Source organism: Pungitius pungitius, chromosome 6, assembly GCF_949316345.1.
Source record: "Pungitius pungitius chromosome 6, fPunPun2.1, whole genome shotgun sequence".
Taxonomy (NCBI): domain Eukaryota; kingdom Metazoa; phylum Chordata; class Actinopteri; order Perciformes; family Gasterosteidae; genus Pungitius; species Pungitius pungitius.
The window spans coordinates 8,017,820-8,033,729 of record NC_084905.1 but is presented as its reverse complement, the minus strand read 5'-3'; the positions used below and the strand labels follow the sequence as shown (position 1 = coordinate 8,033,729).

General features: G+C 41.9%; 5 protein-coding genes across 6 annotated transcripts; 2 read left to right on the top strand and 3 right to left on the bottom strand.

The window, feature by feature from the left end:
* The first annotated feature begins 2,275 nt into the window (after nt 1-2,275).
* LOC119195501 (histone H1-like) lies at nt 2,276-3,855 on the top strand. The gene has a single exon (XM_037450463.2). It carries the CDS (start codon nt 2,302-2,304, stop codon nt 2,932-2,934), a length of 633 nt encoding a protein of 210 aa, XP_037306360.2. The 5' UTR covers nt 2,276-2,301; the 3' UTR covers nt 2,935-3,855.
* A 633-nt stretch (nt 3,856-4,488) lies between these two features.
* On the top strand, nt 4,489-5,801 carry LOC119196735 (histone H2A). Its single transcript, XM_037452695.2, has one exon. The coding sequence runs from the start codon at nt 4,496-4,498 to the stop codon at nt 4,880-4,882; it is 387 nt and encodes a 128-aa protein (XP_037308592.1). The 5' UTR covers nt 4,489-4,495; the 3' UTR covers nt 4,883-5,801.
* A 1,151-nt stretch (nt 5,802-6,952) lies between these two features.
* LOC119196160 (histone H1-like) lies at nt 6,953-7,777 on the bottom strand. The gene has a single exon (XM_037451644.2). The coding sequence runs from the start codon at nt 7,734-7,736 to the stop codon at nt 7,146-7,148; it is 591 nt and encodes a 196-aa protein (XP_037307541.2). The 5' UTR covers nt 7,737-7,777; the 3' UTR covers nt 6,953-7,145.
* A 1,422-nt stretch (nt 7,778-9,199) lies between these two features.
* On the bottom strand, nt 9,200-9,685 carry LOC119196125 (histone H2B 1/2-like). The gene has a single exon (XM_037451572.2). The coding sequence runs from the start codon at nt 9,670-9,672 to the stop codon at nt 9,301-9,303; it is 372 nt and encodes a 123-aa protein (XP_037307469.1). The 5' UTR covers nt 9,673-9,685; the 3' UTR covers nt 9,200-9,300.
* Nucleotides 9,686-11,951: 2,266 nt separating this feature from the next.
* Nucleotides 11,952-15,290, bottom strand: LOC119206920 (uncharacterized). Of its 2 annotated transcripts, XM_062562818.1 has the most exons (5): nt 15,132-15,290; nt 14,632-14,748; nt 14,138-14,190; nt 13,457-13,602; nt 11,952-12,889 (listed from the first exon to the last, which is right to left on the bottom strand). In XM_062562818.1, the coding sequence occupies exons 1-5, from the start codon at nt 15,288-15,290 to the stop codon at nt 12,420-12,422; spliced, it is 945 nt and encodes a 314-aa protein (XP_062418802.1). In that variant the 3' UTR covers nt 11,952-12,419. The 2 variants fall into 2 exon arrangements, 1 of the variants encoding a protein (XP_062418802.1); XR_009956617.1 differs by lacking the exons at nt 11,952-12,889; nt 14,138-14,190 and adding an exon at nt 13,690-13,773 and having other exon boundaries at nt 13,172-13,602; nt 14,632-14,995; nt 15,132-15,222.
* Nucleotides 15,291-15,910: the final 620 nt, after the last annotated feature.

Sequence of the window (15,910 nt, the reverse complement as noted above, 5' to 3'; positions counted from 1 at the left end):
ATAAACACCATTACCCGTCTTGTATGGAATGCCGTTTTATTATATAACCCTAACTCAAAATAAAAAAATGAATAGATACACAAATAACTGAAATTTGCATTGTATATACATTGTGAAATAGATATTAAATACATTCAATCATTTTATGGTACTTTTATTTCATATGTACACATTTCTTTATTTCACAATGGCACTTTTATTTCATAATGCCACATTATTTCATAATGGCACTGTATTTCATTTCATGTTCTTATATGCAAATCGGGGGGCGTGGCTATCTCTCACATTCAGAACAGACAACAGAGCCGTGTGCAAAAAGGGCAGTGAAAGGGCTAGAAATAGGCTAAGTTAGTTGTAGCCTTCTTATATAGCTACTGTCTATGGTTGTAGTGGCAGAAAAGGTAGTGGTTCATTAATTACAATGTCTGAGAAAAGTCGAGCTAATTGAGAGCAACTGCCAACCGATCGGATAGAAACCACCACCACCTACAACCAAACACCACCTAGAGCTGCCGAAGTGGGAACGGCAAGCCCTAGTATTTCCAAAAAACCCTCAATATGTGTCAAAATAGTATCTGCAGATAACCAATGTTGATCGATTTGATCTGCTAATGCTAGCATGCTATCTCGGAGCCCACCGATGTCTTCCATTATGTCAACACTCTCACACGCCCACGGCTCTGTTGTAGTTTTAATCACTAAACAGTTTGATACTGACATTGCCTTGTTGCCTAAATGTATACATACAAGGTTGGTTTGGTAACAGACTTCTTCAAAGATCCTCATCAAATGAGAATTAAACTTGAAGTGAAATAGAAGATGGAGGAGCCAGTATCTACTGAATAGATGTAAGAATTCGACCCTTTAATGAAAGTGGACATGTCGTTTTCTTCCTGTCCAATTTTTGTCTTCTAGTAAATGAGTAATTACTCATTTCTGTACATTGTAGATACAAAGACACTATTGTCTTAAGTGATTGTCTCATGTTTTTGTATCATGTTTGTGAGTTGAAGTACCTTAATTACTTGCTATAAAAGCAGGACTTCCTTTAATGTGGCTCTTATGGATGACTGGTGTGCTGTTAATATCTTAAGAATAAACAGTATGGGTGGAGTGAACTGCTCTTTAAGAGCCTTTTTATACTGTTTTGAGTCTCTACGGGTTTCTTGCCTGTGTAAAGTTTGATTTTATGTGATATGTAAAACAAAAGAATGTAACTGTATAGTTAGTTTAAAGCTGCGCAGGATGAGCTACAATCCAGCGTACTGATACTTTAGAGGCAATATACTTTGGATCTGATTTTTAAACTGAAAACTAGCTATCATGTTATTTGTATTAATGTGTCCAAGTCAAAAGATCTTCTCAACTTCTCAAAAATGACCCTGTAATGTACCACTGAACTGTTGTCATTGTAATTTATTCTTAATTGCCTATGAATTGTAACAGACTTTAGGGTTTTTAATTACATTATCAAAGCAGCTTGACCTATGGCCGGAAAACTGGAATGTGTTTTCACACACTGGAACCAAATCTTGTTGAATGCTGATATAAAAATACTTAAATTATCAGCATTAGTTATACCATTGAATACTTTGTGCTGACTTCATTCATCAACACAATATATGTAAGATGTTATTGTAACATTGACATTTTCTAAAAAAAGACCACCATGGTTTGTCAGTATATTTGATGTTTAAAAGTTGTAACTATTCATAATAAAACGTACTATTAGCAGAAGACCAGTTTCACAGTGAGCAGCAGTGATAAACCATGACCACCATCAGTGTGTTTGCTGCTTCCAGAATAACTCCAGTTTATTAAATACTAATCAACATCTGATGGTTGTTTTTACATTGAGACCCTGAACCAACACGTAGATCGGTTGGAAAACCACTTTTGCTGGAGATGTGATGCATTTTAAATACTTTTGTGAGAGAAATGAGTGTGAAAAGCCGCTGATCAGTGCTGTCCTCGGCGCTGAGTAGGTGAGGTTTGGAGGCTCCTGAAACCAAACACGTGGATCATCGGAGCTCTACGTGACCTGAATATGAAGAAAAACTAGTCCGCTATCGACTCCTCCACCTTCAGCCTTCACAACCTGATGCACATTTAGTTTTTGGTCTTTAATCTGTGAAGAGAAAACACAAGTGACTCGACTTTCAAACTGCGGGAGGAGCTGCTGGCTGGGTTGAGTCTCCACGGTTCTCATGGTGTGTTTAAGTGCAGTCCGCAGTTTGAGCTCTTCATTAGTCTCACAACTCTCTAGTCCTCGACAACACGAACGCACAACAACGGGACAAAATGGCAGAAGTAGCTCCAGCTCCAGCCGCCGCCGTGCCCAAAGCAGCCAAGAAGAAGGCGTCCAAGCCGAAGAAGGTCGGTCCCAGCGTCTCTGACCTCATCGTGAAAACTGTGGCCGCTTCCAAGGAGCGGAGCGGCGTGTCTACTGCAGCCGTCAAGAAGGCTCTGACCGCCGGGGGATACGATGTGGACAAGAACAATGCCCGCGTCAAGACCGCCATCAAGAGCCTGGTGGCCAAGGGGACTCTGGTCCAGATCAAGGGGATCGGGGCCTCTGGCTCCTTCAAGATGAGCAAGACGACCGCCGACAAACCGGCAAAGAAAGCCGCTCCGAAAGCCAAGAAGCCCGCTGCGAAGAAACCCGCAGCGGCCAAAAAGCCCAAAGCAGCGGCAGTGAAGAAGGTTGTAGCCGCTAAGAAGTCACCGAAGAAGGCCACGAAACCCGCAGCGGCCAAGAAGGTAGCCAAGAGCCCCAAGAAGGTGGCCAAGAGCCCCAAGAACGTAGCAAAGAGCCCCAAGAAGGTGGCCAAGAGCCCCAAGAAGGTGGTGAAAAAGGCCCCCGCAGCCAAGAAAGTCCCCGTTAAGAAAGCTGCTAAGCCCAAAGCCAAGAAAGCTGCACCCAAGAAGAAGTGAGCTCATCCTGAACAAAAAGAAGCAAAGCTTCTATAAAAAGGCTCTTTTAAGGGCCACCAATCCTTCCTCAAAGAGCTGTTTCCTTTCCTTAAGTTATTTACAGAAAACTTTGTGTGTTTATATTATATTTTACACTCAACCGAGGCTACACTAATCCATTAAGGGACATCCAACAACTTAACACATATACAGGAATAAAACAGATAAGCAAAAATAGAATTTATGAATCTCCGATTAAAAGATGTATCTCTGCTACTTTGTTTGCATACATCATGTGTGATGTAGCCTTTTGAGGATCTGATCGTTGTAGCTATATATAACTACATCATATGTGAACAGACAAATGCCACTGTTTCACCTCCAGTAGAAAGTCGATGTGACACATGGCATTAAGTGATCTGTTCAAGAACCCATTATAAATCAGGAGGAATCATCAAATTTATCAATTCTTCCAAGGTACAAATTACTGTTCCATTTCAAAATGTGTAAAACAGGAAATACTTGGTGTTATACATGGTGTAAGATACAGAATCCAATACAAAGCACTGCTGTATGTTTTTAAGTCTCTTCATGTTCTAGCCCCTGAGTATGTTACTGATTTGATCAGCCGGCGTCAATCCAGTCGATCTCTACGTTCAAATGATCAGTTGCTTCTCGAGGTTCCGCAAACCCGTTTAAAATGTAAAGGTGATCGGGCCTTTTCTGTTGCAGCTCCTAGGCTTTGGATGACCTTCTTATGTCTGTAAAAACCTGTCCTTCCTTGGGCGTCTTTCAGAGTGCGCTTAAAACCTTTTTGTTTTCTTTAGCATTTGATAATGCTTTGTAAGGTTTGTATATCATATGTTTTGTATTAATTCTTTGTTTTTATTTTGTGTGGTTTTTTACTGTTTATTTTACCTTCTGTACAGCACTTTGGTTCCACTTGTGGTTTTGAAAGTGCTCTATAAATAGAGTTGAGTTGAGTTGAGTGTGTTGATAACTCTACACAAGCAAATATTGAAAACATTTAATAATTTAAAAACAAGCAATTAATTCCCTCAATTCAGTAAATTCTGAAAAAATTTATTTAACAGTATTGATGTGTGGATTTCACACCAACATGTTATGGGGAACTTGGGCCTGACACAACAGTTTATAACATCTGATTAATTTGTGAAAATAACCATTGTTTTTAAAACCAGATTATCATCAAAAGATCTCAAATATCAGTTAACAGACTTCTGTAAACTTTATAAACCGAGATTAGCACGTTTAACAGAATATCAAAAAAATATGTAAAGACTGTTGTGGAGTTGAAGCAGATTCCGACCTGCGGCGCCTGATTGGTGGAGGACTCCTCCTGGAGCTCAGGCCCCACTCTACAAGCGAGTCTCTGCTGCTCATTGGTGGAAAATGATTTCAAACTGTGCACCAAAACTCGGGGCTGGCGCCCTGTGTGCTCGTGCATGAAGCCTCTTCTCTGGTTGGTGCGCATGTCAGGAGCCGTCCCGCCCGCTCCGCGGACATATAAAAGTGGGTTTGGCTTGTGAAGCCGCACTTTCATTTGCAGAATCATCCAACAATGAGCGGCAGAGGCAAAACCGGTGGCAAAGCCAGAGCGAAGGCCAAGACCCGCTCCTCTCGTGCTGGTCTCCAGTTCCCAGTCGGTCGCGTCCACAGACATCTGCGCAAAGGCAACTATGCGCAGCGTGTCGGCGCAGGAGCCCCCGTCTACCTGGCGGCTGTGCTGGAGTATCTGACCGCTGAGATCCTGGAGCTGGCTGGAAACGCTGCACGCGACAACAAGAAGACCCGCATCATCCCGCGTCACCTGCAGCTGGCTGTCCGCAACGACGAGGAGCTCAACAAACTGCTGGGCGGAGTGACCATCGCTCAGGGCGGCGTACTGCCCAACATCCAGGCTGTGCTTCTGCCCAAGAAGACCGAGAAGCCCGCCAAGTCAAAGTAGACCTGGAGACCACCAGCTGGACCACAAAGGCTCTTTTAAGAGCCACCCACTCACACAAAGAGCTCTGATCCGCTATTCTGAAATAATGAACAATATTCTCTTTTACAAAGGGTGACGTTAACGGAAATCATTCAAGCAGGTATAGTCTCCTATTTGAATAAAACTGGCATAGTTACGGTGGCAGAGAAGTTTCAGACAAATACAAAAGCCACAAAACACCCGCAAATGCCAAAATACAAGAGCCACAACACAATCGCAAACACATTTACATACAACCATCCACACACCTAAAGGTAATTTAGAGTCAGCAATCGACCTAATCCCCAGAGCATGTCTTTGGACTGTGGGAGGTGGTTTTAAACCTCACAAATCGCTGCTTCCACTCAGGCCATTCTCCTGGCTTATCGAAGGAGAAGTTTGTTGTTGATTGAACTTTGCCATATTTCTGTTTTTACTTCCACCATGTAAATTAATGCAAGAGAGGCTCACTGTACAGGCCCAAGCACACTAGATTATGACACACTCCACCCAGCTTAAACACAAACACTGCACGTACCAGCTGAAACACAGCAGAGTGGAGAGCAGTGCCACTCACACAGCTCTTCAACAGCTTCTTCTAAGGAAGAAGGTATTTTATATGTCACTGATATTAGCTAATGTGCTTCCTAGACCTGCCGCTTTGGGACATTGCCCGAGCCCAGCTGAGACAGGCAGACATGCAGAGAGGATGCAGGAAAAGTCTGTATTTGGAGCACAGTTCCTAATTTACAAATGTTACTAGATATATATTGCTCAAGGTCGTGCCATGTGCTATGGACCAGCTGCCACTGCACCATATTTAAGGAGTTTTCATTATATTTATATTATAATGTGGATTCTTGGTCTATGCACAAATGTCAAATAAAAACCAGACAGACAAAGTGAGACTGACCACCTGACCAGCAGCCTTCTGAAGTGATTTCGGTGCTTAATTATTCTGCTCTCTCTCTCAACTGAAAATGACTTCTAAAGATTTTCTGTCAATGACGTTTTGTCACAGCTTTTTTATCACATGACGTAGAAGAGAATGTGTCTGAGACAAAAGATAATGTGGAGGACCCTGATTACGAGGCATCCTTTTCTGATGAGAATAAGACCCTCATTGTTGACCCTCCTGTTGTCTCAACCACCAGCAAACACTCTGCCCTCCAAATATGTAAAGTTTTTATCGTCCGTCTCCCCACATGAACAACAGGTAGACTTAGTGCTTCTAATGTCATTAGAATGCTTCCAGGTTCCGACAGATATGCTGTCAGTAATGTCCATGACATGAAATCAGCATTTGAGCTTTTCATGACACCATCAATCAAAAAAGATCAACTTGAGATGACAAATTTAGAGGGCAGGGGTGTATGGGGAGAGTTGGAAAGACTTGGATGTGAAAGACCTGCAGGCCTACTTTGGGTTGCTATTTTTGGCAGGAATGTACAGGTCAAAAGGAGAAGCAACAGCAAGCCTTTAGGCTGCTGACACTGGAAATATATTATAAAAATATATTATAAAAATGATCTCTTTTAAATGGTACGTCAATAAATGAGATTTTGTTCTGATCTGCATATTTCTTTATGGTCGCTGAACGGGTATTTCCAGATGTTTAAGGGGGTGGGTGTCTTTTTTTTTTTAATTGAATGAGCTATTTATGTTGTCAACAAACTAGCACAAAATACATAACCTGGGAAAGATATATTTATAATATATTTCTGAGTGTTTAAATGGTTGGGGTCAAATCGTCCGCAATGGTAAAAGGTGTTAGACAATTTGAAAGTAACAGAAGGGTTAAACATTTCGAAATGGAACAAATAGTACTTTGGAAGAATTGATGAATGAACAGATCACTTAATGCCGTGTGTCACATCGACTTTCTACTGGAGGTGAAACAGTGGCATTTGTCTGTTCACATATGTAGTTATATATAGCTACAACGATCAGATCCTCAAAAGGCTACATCACACATGATGTATGCAAACAAAGAAGCAGAGATACATCTTTTAATCGGAGATTCATAAATTGTATTTTTACTTATCCGTTTTATTCCTGTATATGCTTTAAGTTATTGGATGTCCCTCAATGGATTAGTGTAGCCTAGGGTGAGTGTAAAATGTAATTTAAACTCAAAGTCTTCTCTAAATAACCTAAGTAAAGAAAACAGCTCTTTGAGGAAGGATTGGTGGCTCTTAAAAGAGCCTTTTTATAGAAGCTTGGCTTCTTTTTCCTCAGGATGAGCTCACTTCTTCTTGGGTGCAGCTTTCTTGGCTTTGGGTTTAGCAGCTTTCTTCACGGGGACTTTCTTGGCTGCGGGGGCCTTTTTCACCACCTTCTTGGGGCTCTTGGCCACCTTCTTGGGGATCTTGGCTACCTTCTTTGCAGCTGCGGGTTTCGTGGCCTTCTTCGGTGACTTCTTAGCGGCTACAACCTTCTTCACTGCCGCTGCTTTGGGCTTTTTGGCCACTGCGGGTTTCTTCGCTGCGGGCTTCTTGGCTTTCGGAGCGGCTTTCTTTGCCGGTTTGTCGGCGGTCGTCTTGCTCATCTTGAAGGAGCCAGAGGCCCCGATCCCCTTGATCTGGACCAGAGTCCCCTTGGCCACCAGGCTCTTGATGGCGGTCTTGACGCGGGCATTGTTCTTGTCCACATCGTATCCCCCGGCGGTCAGAGCCTTCTTGACGGCGGCAGCAGAGACGCCGCTCCGCTCCTTGGAAGCGGCCACAGTTTTCACGATGAGGTCAGAGACGCTGGGACCGACCTTCTTCGGCTTGGACGCCTTCTTCTTGGCTGCTTTGGGCGCGGCGGCGGCTGGAGCTGGAGCTACTTCTGCCATTTTGTCCCGGTGTTGTTCCGTTCGTGTAGTCGAGGACTTGAGAGTTGTGAGACTAATGAAGAGCTCAAACTGCGGACTGCACTTAAACACACCATGAGAACCGTGGAGACTCAACCCAGCCAGCAGCTCCTCCCGCAGTTTGAAAGTCGAGTCACTTGTGTTTTCTCTTCACTGATTAAAGACCAAAAACTAAATGTGCATCAGGTTGTAAAGGCTGAAGGTGGAGGAGTCGATAGCGGACTAGTTTCTCTTCATATTCAGGTCACGTAGAGCTCCGATGATCCACGTGTTTGGTTTCAGGAGCCTCTAGACCGCACCTACTCAGCGCAGAGGACAGCAGTGATCAGCGGCTTTTCACACTCATTTCTCTCACAAAAGTATTTAAAATGCATCACATCTCCAGCAAAAGTGGTTTTCCAACCGATCCACGTGTTGGTTCAGGGTCTCAATGTAAAAACAACCATCAGATGTTGATCAGTATTTAAAAAACTTATTCTGGAAGCAGCAAACACACTGATTGTGGTCATGTTGCAGTTCATCAGTGCTGCTCACTGTGAAACTGGTCTTCTGCTAATAGTACGTTTTATTATGAATAGTTACAAGTTTTAAACATCAAATATCCTGACAAGCCATGGTGGTCTTTTTTTAGAAAATGTCAATGTTACAATAACAGTTTAGTGGCACATTACATGGTCACATTTAGGGAGTTGAGAAGTTATTTTGACTTGGACACATTAATACAAATACAATGATAGCTAGTTTTCAGTTTAAAGATCAGATCCAAAGTATATTTCCTCTAAAGTAGGATGTGATCCTTGATGTTTAACATGACTGTGGTTTAGATAGATATCAGTACGCTGGATTGTAGCTCATCCTGCGCAGCTTTAAACTATACAGTTACAATCTTTTGTTTCACACATCACATGAAACCAAACTTTACACTTAGCAGTATTCGCTAATAAGTCACAGAAGGCAAGAAACCCGTAAAGAGACTCAAAACAGTATAAAAAGGCTCTTAAAGAGCAGTTCAATCCACCCATAATGACCACTTCACTGTTTAATCTTAAGATATTACCAGTACACCAGTGATCCACATAAGAGCCTCATTAAAGGACATCCTGCTTTTATAGCAAGTAATTAAGGTACTTCAACTCACAAAAACACCAAAATAAGCCTAAGGAGACAACCACATAAGATAATAGCGTCTATGTATTCACAATGTACAGATATGAGTAATTACTCATTCACTAGAAAACAAAAATTTGATAGGGAGAAAACTATTTGTCCACCTTAAGGGATTCAGTCATTAAATGGTTTAATTCTTTCGTCTATGGAGTAGATACTGGTTCCTCTATTTCACATAGACTTCAAAGTTATTTTGATGAGGATCTTTGGAGAAGTTTGTTACTTGTATACAATTAGGCAACAATGCGCTGTTTAGCAATTAAGATTATTACAAAATACTCATAGTGTGCCCTGCAGCTATATGAAACATCAGGAAATGGACTTTAGAAGAAGTGGGTGGCTCTTAAAAGAGCCGTTGGGTTGGTGTTCTAGATGAGGTCTACTTGGAGCTAGTGTACTTGGTCACGGCCTTGGTTCCCTCAGACACGGCGTGCTTCGCCAGCTCGCCGGGCAGCAGCAGGCGGACAGCGGTCTGGATCTCCCTGGAGGTGATGGTGGAGCGCTTGTTGTAGTGAGCCAGACGAGAGGCCTCACCGGCGATGCGCTCAAAGATGTCGCTCACGAACGAGTTCATGATGCCCATAGCCTTGGAGGAGATGCCGGTGTCGGGGTGGACCTGCTTCATCACCTTGTACACGTAGATGGCGTAGCTCTCCTTCCTGGTCTTCCTCTTCTTCTTGCCGCTCTTGCTGACGGCCTTGGACACGGCTTTCTTGGAGCCCTTCTTGGGCGCTTTCACAACCTCAGGCATGATTCAGGATCTCTTTGCAGACTGATGATGGGGCTGATGTGGCCGGGCGGTGTACATATATGAACTATATGCAAACTACGCTGTGCTGTTGCTCCAACACAATTGGTTGTCATCTGTGTGATACTGAGCATGCGCCACACAGACTGCCTCCAAGCAGAACTCTCTAATGAGACTGAATCACTATTGTGTTCTTCACTTACATTACATGTCATTTAGCTGACGATTTTATCCAAAATACAGAAATGAGAAAAGCTGAAATGAACTTGAAAGAATTGTAAAAAAAAAAAACAGAAATGGGAGAAGCTTCTATGAATTTGAAAACACAGAAATAATAAAAGCTGAAATTAATTCAAACGTTGCTGAAAGAATAGAAATAGGAAAAACACTTTTGAAGTAATATAAGGTTTAGTACTAGTTATAGTTGTAATTGTGGTACTAGTGGTACCAGCAGCAGTAGAAGTAAGTACTAGTTTCACTAGTATTTGAAAGAAATTGTGGTGTACCTATTGTTGAGGTACAGATAATTATTGAGGCTTTTATTTTGAAATAATGGAAATGGGGGGGGGGGGGGGTGGGAGACAGAATGTTTGTTTTTTAAACCAAATGGACTTGGTAAAATAGATTTGTACAGCGCTCTTCTAGTCTTCTGACCACTCAAAGCGCTTTAAGACTACAGAACATTCACCCATTCATACACTAATGACAGGACCTAACATACACAGTGGCACCTGCCCAAACAGTAACTAACAATCACACAGGCCCTTTCTCAATACCTGAGACGGCGAGAACGGACTTGCGTTCAGGTTCGAGGTGACTCGCAGGTTCGGGAGAACGGAGAACGGAGATTTTCGCAATTGGAACAGCAGCTGTCTTGATGACTTCACCACGTCAGCTGGTCTTGCTAATACGTTTTAATTTAGTTTTTGACTTAAATGTTTTACTATTAACAAGCTTTTGTCTCATTTTCATCTAATTTGAAATGATATATATATATATATATAATATTGAGCGCCATATATATAATCAGTCATAAAATAATTAGCTTTATCATTTTAGGAGTAGGAGGTTGGATACAGTAACAAAAAAAATTATTGTACTAAAATATTTGAATGCACACACACCTACCGTTTGTCTTGTTACTCAAACATCAAGAGGCTAATAATCAGTATAGTGGTCCTCGTACAGCAAGCTGCTGACCACACATCAAAGATCTTACAGAGAACTATACAATAATTCATATGTGGAATTATTTTATTCATTATTATTATAATTCAGAGCTTCAGAGCTTCTTTTGAGCCTCGATGACGGTCCCCTCGTGTTCATTAATTAAAACATCGTTAGTTTTAATGCATAATGATGGACAATAAACAAGCTGCACTCTGCGGTTACAAACAATACGTTAAAGTTATATTTAAACATGAAGCTATGAATCTAAACGCTGTCCTCAAACAGACGTAACCGGTGAACAACATCAGTCTCTGACACCACATTAAAACGTATGAAGACTCGTTATAGTAGTTAAATCTCATTTATAACCACTACGGAGACGTGAAAACCGGCGGAGCATTTCACAGAAGACTCGCCGAAAACAGGCTGCTTTCTGAGATGAGCTGACCGCCCGGTGCTGGAGGGTCTGACGGTCCGTTAACTACACCTCACATCTCCATCCACGGAGCAGAACACAAGTTGCTTTAAGAATTAGTTTGTCATAAAATTACGTTACTTGAACAAAATAGTATTTATAAACTTCGACATAAAGTTGTTTATTTTCCTCCGTCGTTGTTGCCTGTTGCTGAGGTGAAATGCATTCTGGGATATTTGGCTCTCACAAGAACAGACGAGCCTGCTGCGATTCATGCCCGGTAAAATGGGCGGGGCGCGTCACATCCGGTTATTATGACCGTTCTCCATAGACATGTATAGAAAGGCTAGATGGCTTACCGGCGCTGAGAGCCAATGGGACCCGACGACGTCACACGGCGGCCATCTTAGGACAGGACCGCTCGTCCGGTTATAACATTAAAGTCTATTGTGCATGTAGTGCTGAAATAACTATTTTGCTCAATTTTCAACCGATTTTCAAACGGCTTGGTGTGTCACAAACGTCAGGGATGCGGCTATTTAACTGCATACTTGTGAAAAATTATAGCCACGGAGTTTATTAAGAAAATAGTATATTAATTAGACTAGACAGGTAAAGTACTAGGTATACCCATACACACACACACACACACACACACAGTAATAATGTCAATATTTATAAGGTACATGAAACATGAAATAGTGCAATTTAGTTTATTACTAATATTAACAATATTAAATACATGTGTAAATGTATGTATAATATAAATCTGTCTCAAGTTGCCATTCTGTAAAATAAAGAGAAAAGAGATGGGTCTTGGTTTTTTGACTTAGGTCCAAAAGCACACAATTAGAAAAAACTTTTTAAAAAAAACACAAAAAAAAAAAAAAAAACATTAAGACACAATTGGACACAAAACTCTTTCCATCAATACAATATAATCAATACAGCTCCCTCCCTCTCCTCCTCTCTCTTAAATGGTCTGAACTTACATAGCGCTTTTCTACACCGTCTTGGTGCCCAAAGCGCTTTACAAAGCCCCACATTCACCCATTCACGCACACACTCATACACCACTCATTCACATGCAAACATCAAAGAAGAGTAGCAAACTAAACAGACCACCAGTTGAAAACCCATCCTTTAAGTGCACAAATAGTTTGCGCTACTGCCCTTTTAAAAGGACAGTTTTTGTGAGCTTCTGTCTCACACTGTCTTTCTGCAAGCTAAGCGTTGACATTTTCGCAATGTGGTGCAGCCTTAGCTTGAAGAAGAGGGACACAACCAGAGTCAAGAGTGTATGGTGGTGACTGTCAATGCCATATCGCGTGTCAGTGATGTGCTCCCCGAGCAAAAACACATCCTCTCCACCTATCCTCTTCCTCACCATGTAGAGGACCTCCAACAGTTTGATGGGTTGCGATCTCCTGGAATCTGCTACTGCCTGCCGAAAAACCCACTCTGCTGCCCTGACGACCTTCACGGTGCCTGCTGATGGGATGACAAGACCTCCATTGTTTTTCAGCGTCAGCAGATGGTAGCTCTGGTCCTTACTGGCAGATTCAGCATCCATCAACAGGCTTGCCCGGCAGACATCACAGGAAAGCTTTTTTAGTGTGCGTCGCACCACAAATCCTGAAATCAATGGTGGACAGATTCACATTATAATGACTTTTTTTAATTAATAAGCATGGGGAAATGAATTAGTTATAGGCTAAATCTACTATAAAGTCTAACTCTACCTGAAATGTACACAAGCACATTTTCCACAAGACCATCAAACTTCTTGGGAAGATAGCTGTGGTCTTGTACAAGGGCAGGAATGTATGCAAACGGGGAAGGGAGATCTTCTCATTCTGCAGAGGACATGTCTACAGCCGACAGGTTGGTAGATGTGTCTATGCGGTAGGACTGAACAGCAGACTGATCAGCTGGTAGGGACTCTGTGTCATCCTGTGCTGTCACATTGCCTTTGCTGCTTGGTTTAACAACCCCACACCTGGCTATCAGCTTCCGGAAAATGTACTTGAAATGGCTGGCGTTAGGGTTGTTATTCCAGCCACCTTCAGAACAATATTTATGCAAACACACAGACATTCTAAATACTCTAAATAGTTTTTCTGACAACTCCAGATACTGTATATGTGAAAGCTATAAGAGCATATGCTGACACTTTATGTGGCTGGTAAATATGAACTCTACCGGATGCTCTGATGGAGTTGAAAAGAAGCTCCAAGTGGTCCTGGCTGAATCGGTACGTCAGGACATATCGCTGTCCTTCGAGGAGCACGGGAATCATCGCCATCAATGTGTCAATGTTTATGACAAAGCCGAGGACAGAGAGCAACCTTCAAAAACAAAGAAGAGAATCGCAACAGAGACTAATTCACAGACAAGTAAATACATTATCATATGAATTATAAAATAATACGTACCACTTGAAGAGTGGGGCATCTCATGAACTCAGACAGGACAGAGCATCTTTTGAACGCGATGCAGACAGGAGGAGGACAGAGCATCTGAACATGATGCAGAAGATAGCAGAGAATTAGATATCCGGACAACCTCATAGACTAGGGATGCACTGAAACCCGTAGTGATGAGCCATTGGTATTCAAATATAAAGTCTCATTATGATTATTACATTATAATTAAGAATCTGTAGTGGATATTGGTGACTACTCAAAAGTTAAATAGTTGTACTTGTGTCGGGGGGGGTATCAGTGCATCACCAACAGAACATTCTCTTTTTTTTTTAAAGACCTCTTTGTACGGTAGAGGGGTGTGCCATCTCCCATCCTCAAAGCGAGCAAGTAAGCCCTGGCTCTTGACAAGAACTCCCTGGTGCTTGTCCAGTTCCGAGAACCAAGTGGGGCTTTGAACCCTCTGGCTCTGGGATTGCGGCTGTTCAAGATATCGAACAGCCTGTCCGTTATCTATAAACAAATATCTTAAGTGACTGGAAGCACTGAAATCATCACCTTAACTGAGTTTAACGTATCATAGTATACATCTAAGTCTGAATAATTTGATATTTAAACCTGAGATGGGGGGTGTTCCTGGGCTAATTATGAGTTGCGGTAAGTACAAAAAGCTCATACTGTACATATGTGCTTGCATATTGCTAGACTTGAGGATACTTTTTTGATACTGATACACCAATTATATATTCTGTACACATTAACAACCAAAATAGTAGATCTACAAGTGTTGTGTGGTCATGTTTTTGTGAAATCTTAAAATCTGGAATCTGTCACCTGTAATAAATGCCATAAATTCCAACAGGATTAAAGCAATTAATCACTCAAATGTTCATAAGAACAGTAGAATATTTGGAAATGACTTTGGATTGTGATGCAGATCTCTTGCTTTATTACCTCGATAAATTCTGCTGTAGCCTCACAATCTTGGAACACTGCATATTCCTTCAGATCCTGCAAGGTGCGGAGGGCCACTGCCACGGAATTACTGAGGGCCTGAGCAGCCAGGGAGACCTTGATTGAGATAAAATACACAAATGAGGAGAAAATTAGCGCTACAAGATCCAAACATCAGCACCAGGATAAAAACACAAAGCAAATCATCATAAAAACATAGCTTCATCTTCTGATTACCAAAGTAAACATGTTTATCAGTGACCCTATTTGCAGCATGCAGGCCACTTTTTTTTTGGACATCGTTGAGATGAACGATGTACTTCCAATTGATGGTGCCAGTGACGCTTAAAATTGGGCTGTATGCCTGCAGAATAACCATAGTTTTTAACGGCTCGCAAACATGCAATGTAAATCTGCATATTCTCCACAATTATGTGATCACAGATTTCATACAATTAAAACATAAACAACTGAATATGGTCAACCAGAGAGGCACGTACCTCCAAAATATTGCGCGTCAGCTTCAACATGTGGCAAGCGTCCATCATAACAAAAACCTTGTCACGGGTTCTTGGATGGGGGAAATGTGTCTTCAAGGGCTCACATGGTGTTGCCTTAAGGTCACAAGATCTGGCGCTGATGAAGCTCTTCCAGAGCATGCACAACTAAGACACTCTGCGTTTCCGGGGTTAGGCTCTTAGTCAAATAGTAACCAATTGGAGCCTTCCAGTAACCTTGGAGCCCAACGACCAGAAACACAAGAGCCTCTGAAGCTATGTCACCTTGATTTATACGATCCCCCATGTCCACAAAACCAGACATGGTTTGTGACTGTGGATCGTACTGAACATGCTTCTTTATGGCCATCGCATCCAACATCAGAGTGACAACCCCATATTTGGCCTTATCTTTTTGGCCTCCAGAAGAGCCTTCATGTTCTTCTTGGCCCTCCTTACCCTTGCAAAGGCATTGCTCTTTTCCCGAAAAAATAGTTAAATATTCAATTGATCTGTAATACACTTTATGTATTGCTAAACTTGCAGAAAGTGTGACATTAAATCACATTTAAATATCGATGCATCCATCTTTAACACCTTGTAATCTAGTTGGCCAATTGTACACGTACCGTCTGAAGATGAGCAGGGAAGTTGAAGACAGATGGAACAGCTCCAGCTTTGAATCCGATAGTCTGCCCTGTCCTGTCAAAATCTTCATTTCTGAAGTGTTCGCTGCAGAGCAGTGTTCTGTCATTAGCCACAAAACCTTCCCTTCTCAGGGA

Bases quoted from the DNA above. Each gene is read 5' to 3' on its own strand.
- LOC119195501 (XM_037450463.2), top strand. From the start codon at position 2,302: ATGGCAGAAGTAGCTCCAGCTCCAGCCGCCGCCGTGCCCAAAGCAGCC.
- LOC119196735 (XM_037452695.2), top strand. From the start codon at position 4,496: ATGAGCGGCAGAGGCAAAACCGGTGGCAAAGCCAGAGCGAAGGCCAAG.
- LOC119196160 (XM_037451644.2), bottom strand. From the start codon at position 7,736: ATGGCAGAAGTAGCTCCAGCTCCAGCCGCCGCCGCGCCCAAAGCAGCC.
- LOC119196125 (XM_037451572.2), bottom strand. From the start codon at position 9,672: ATGCCTGAGGTTGTGAAAGCGCCCAAGAAGGGCTCCAAGAAAGCCGTG.
- LOC119206920 (XM_062562818.1), bottom strand. From the start codon at position 15,290: ATGCTCTGGAAGAGCTTCATCAGCGCCAGATCTTGTGACCTTAAGGCA. The intron at 14,191-14,631 runs GTAATAAAGCAA...ATTTGTTTATAG, and splicing joins CTACAGCAGAATTTATCGAG to ATAACGGACAGGCTGTTCGA. The intron at 12,890-13,456 runs GTAGAGTTCATA...CATTGATTTCAG, and splicing joins CAACTCCATCAGAGCATCCG to GATTTGTGGTGCGACGCACA.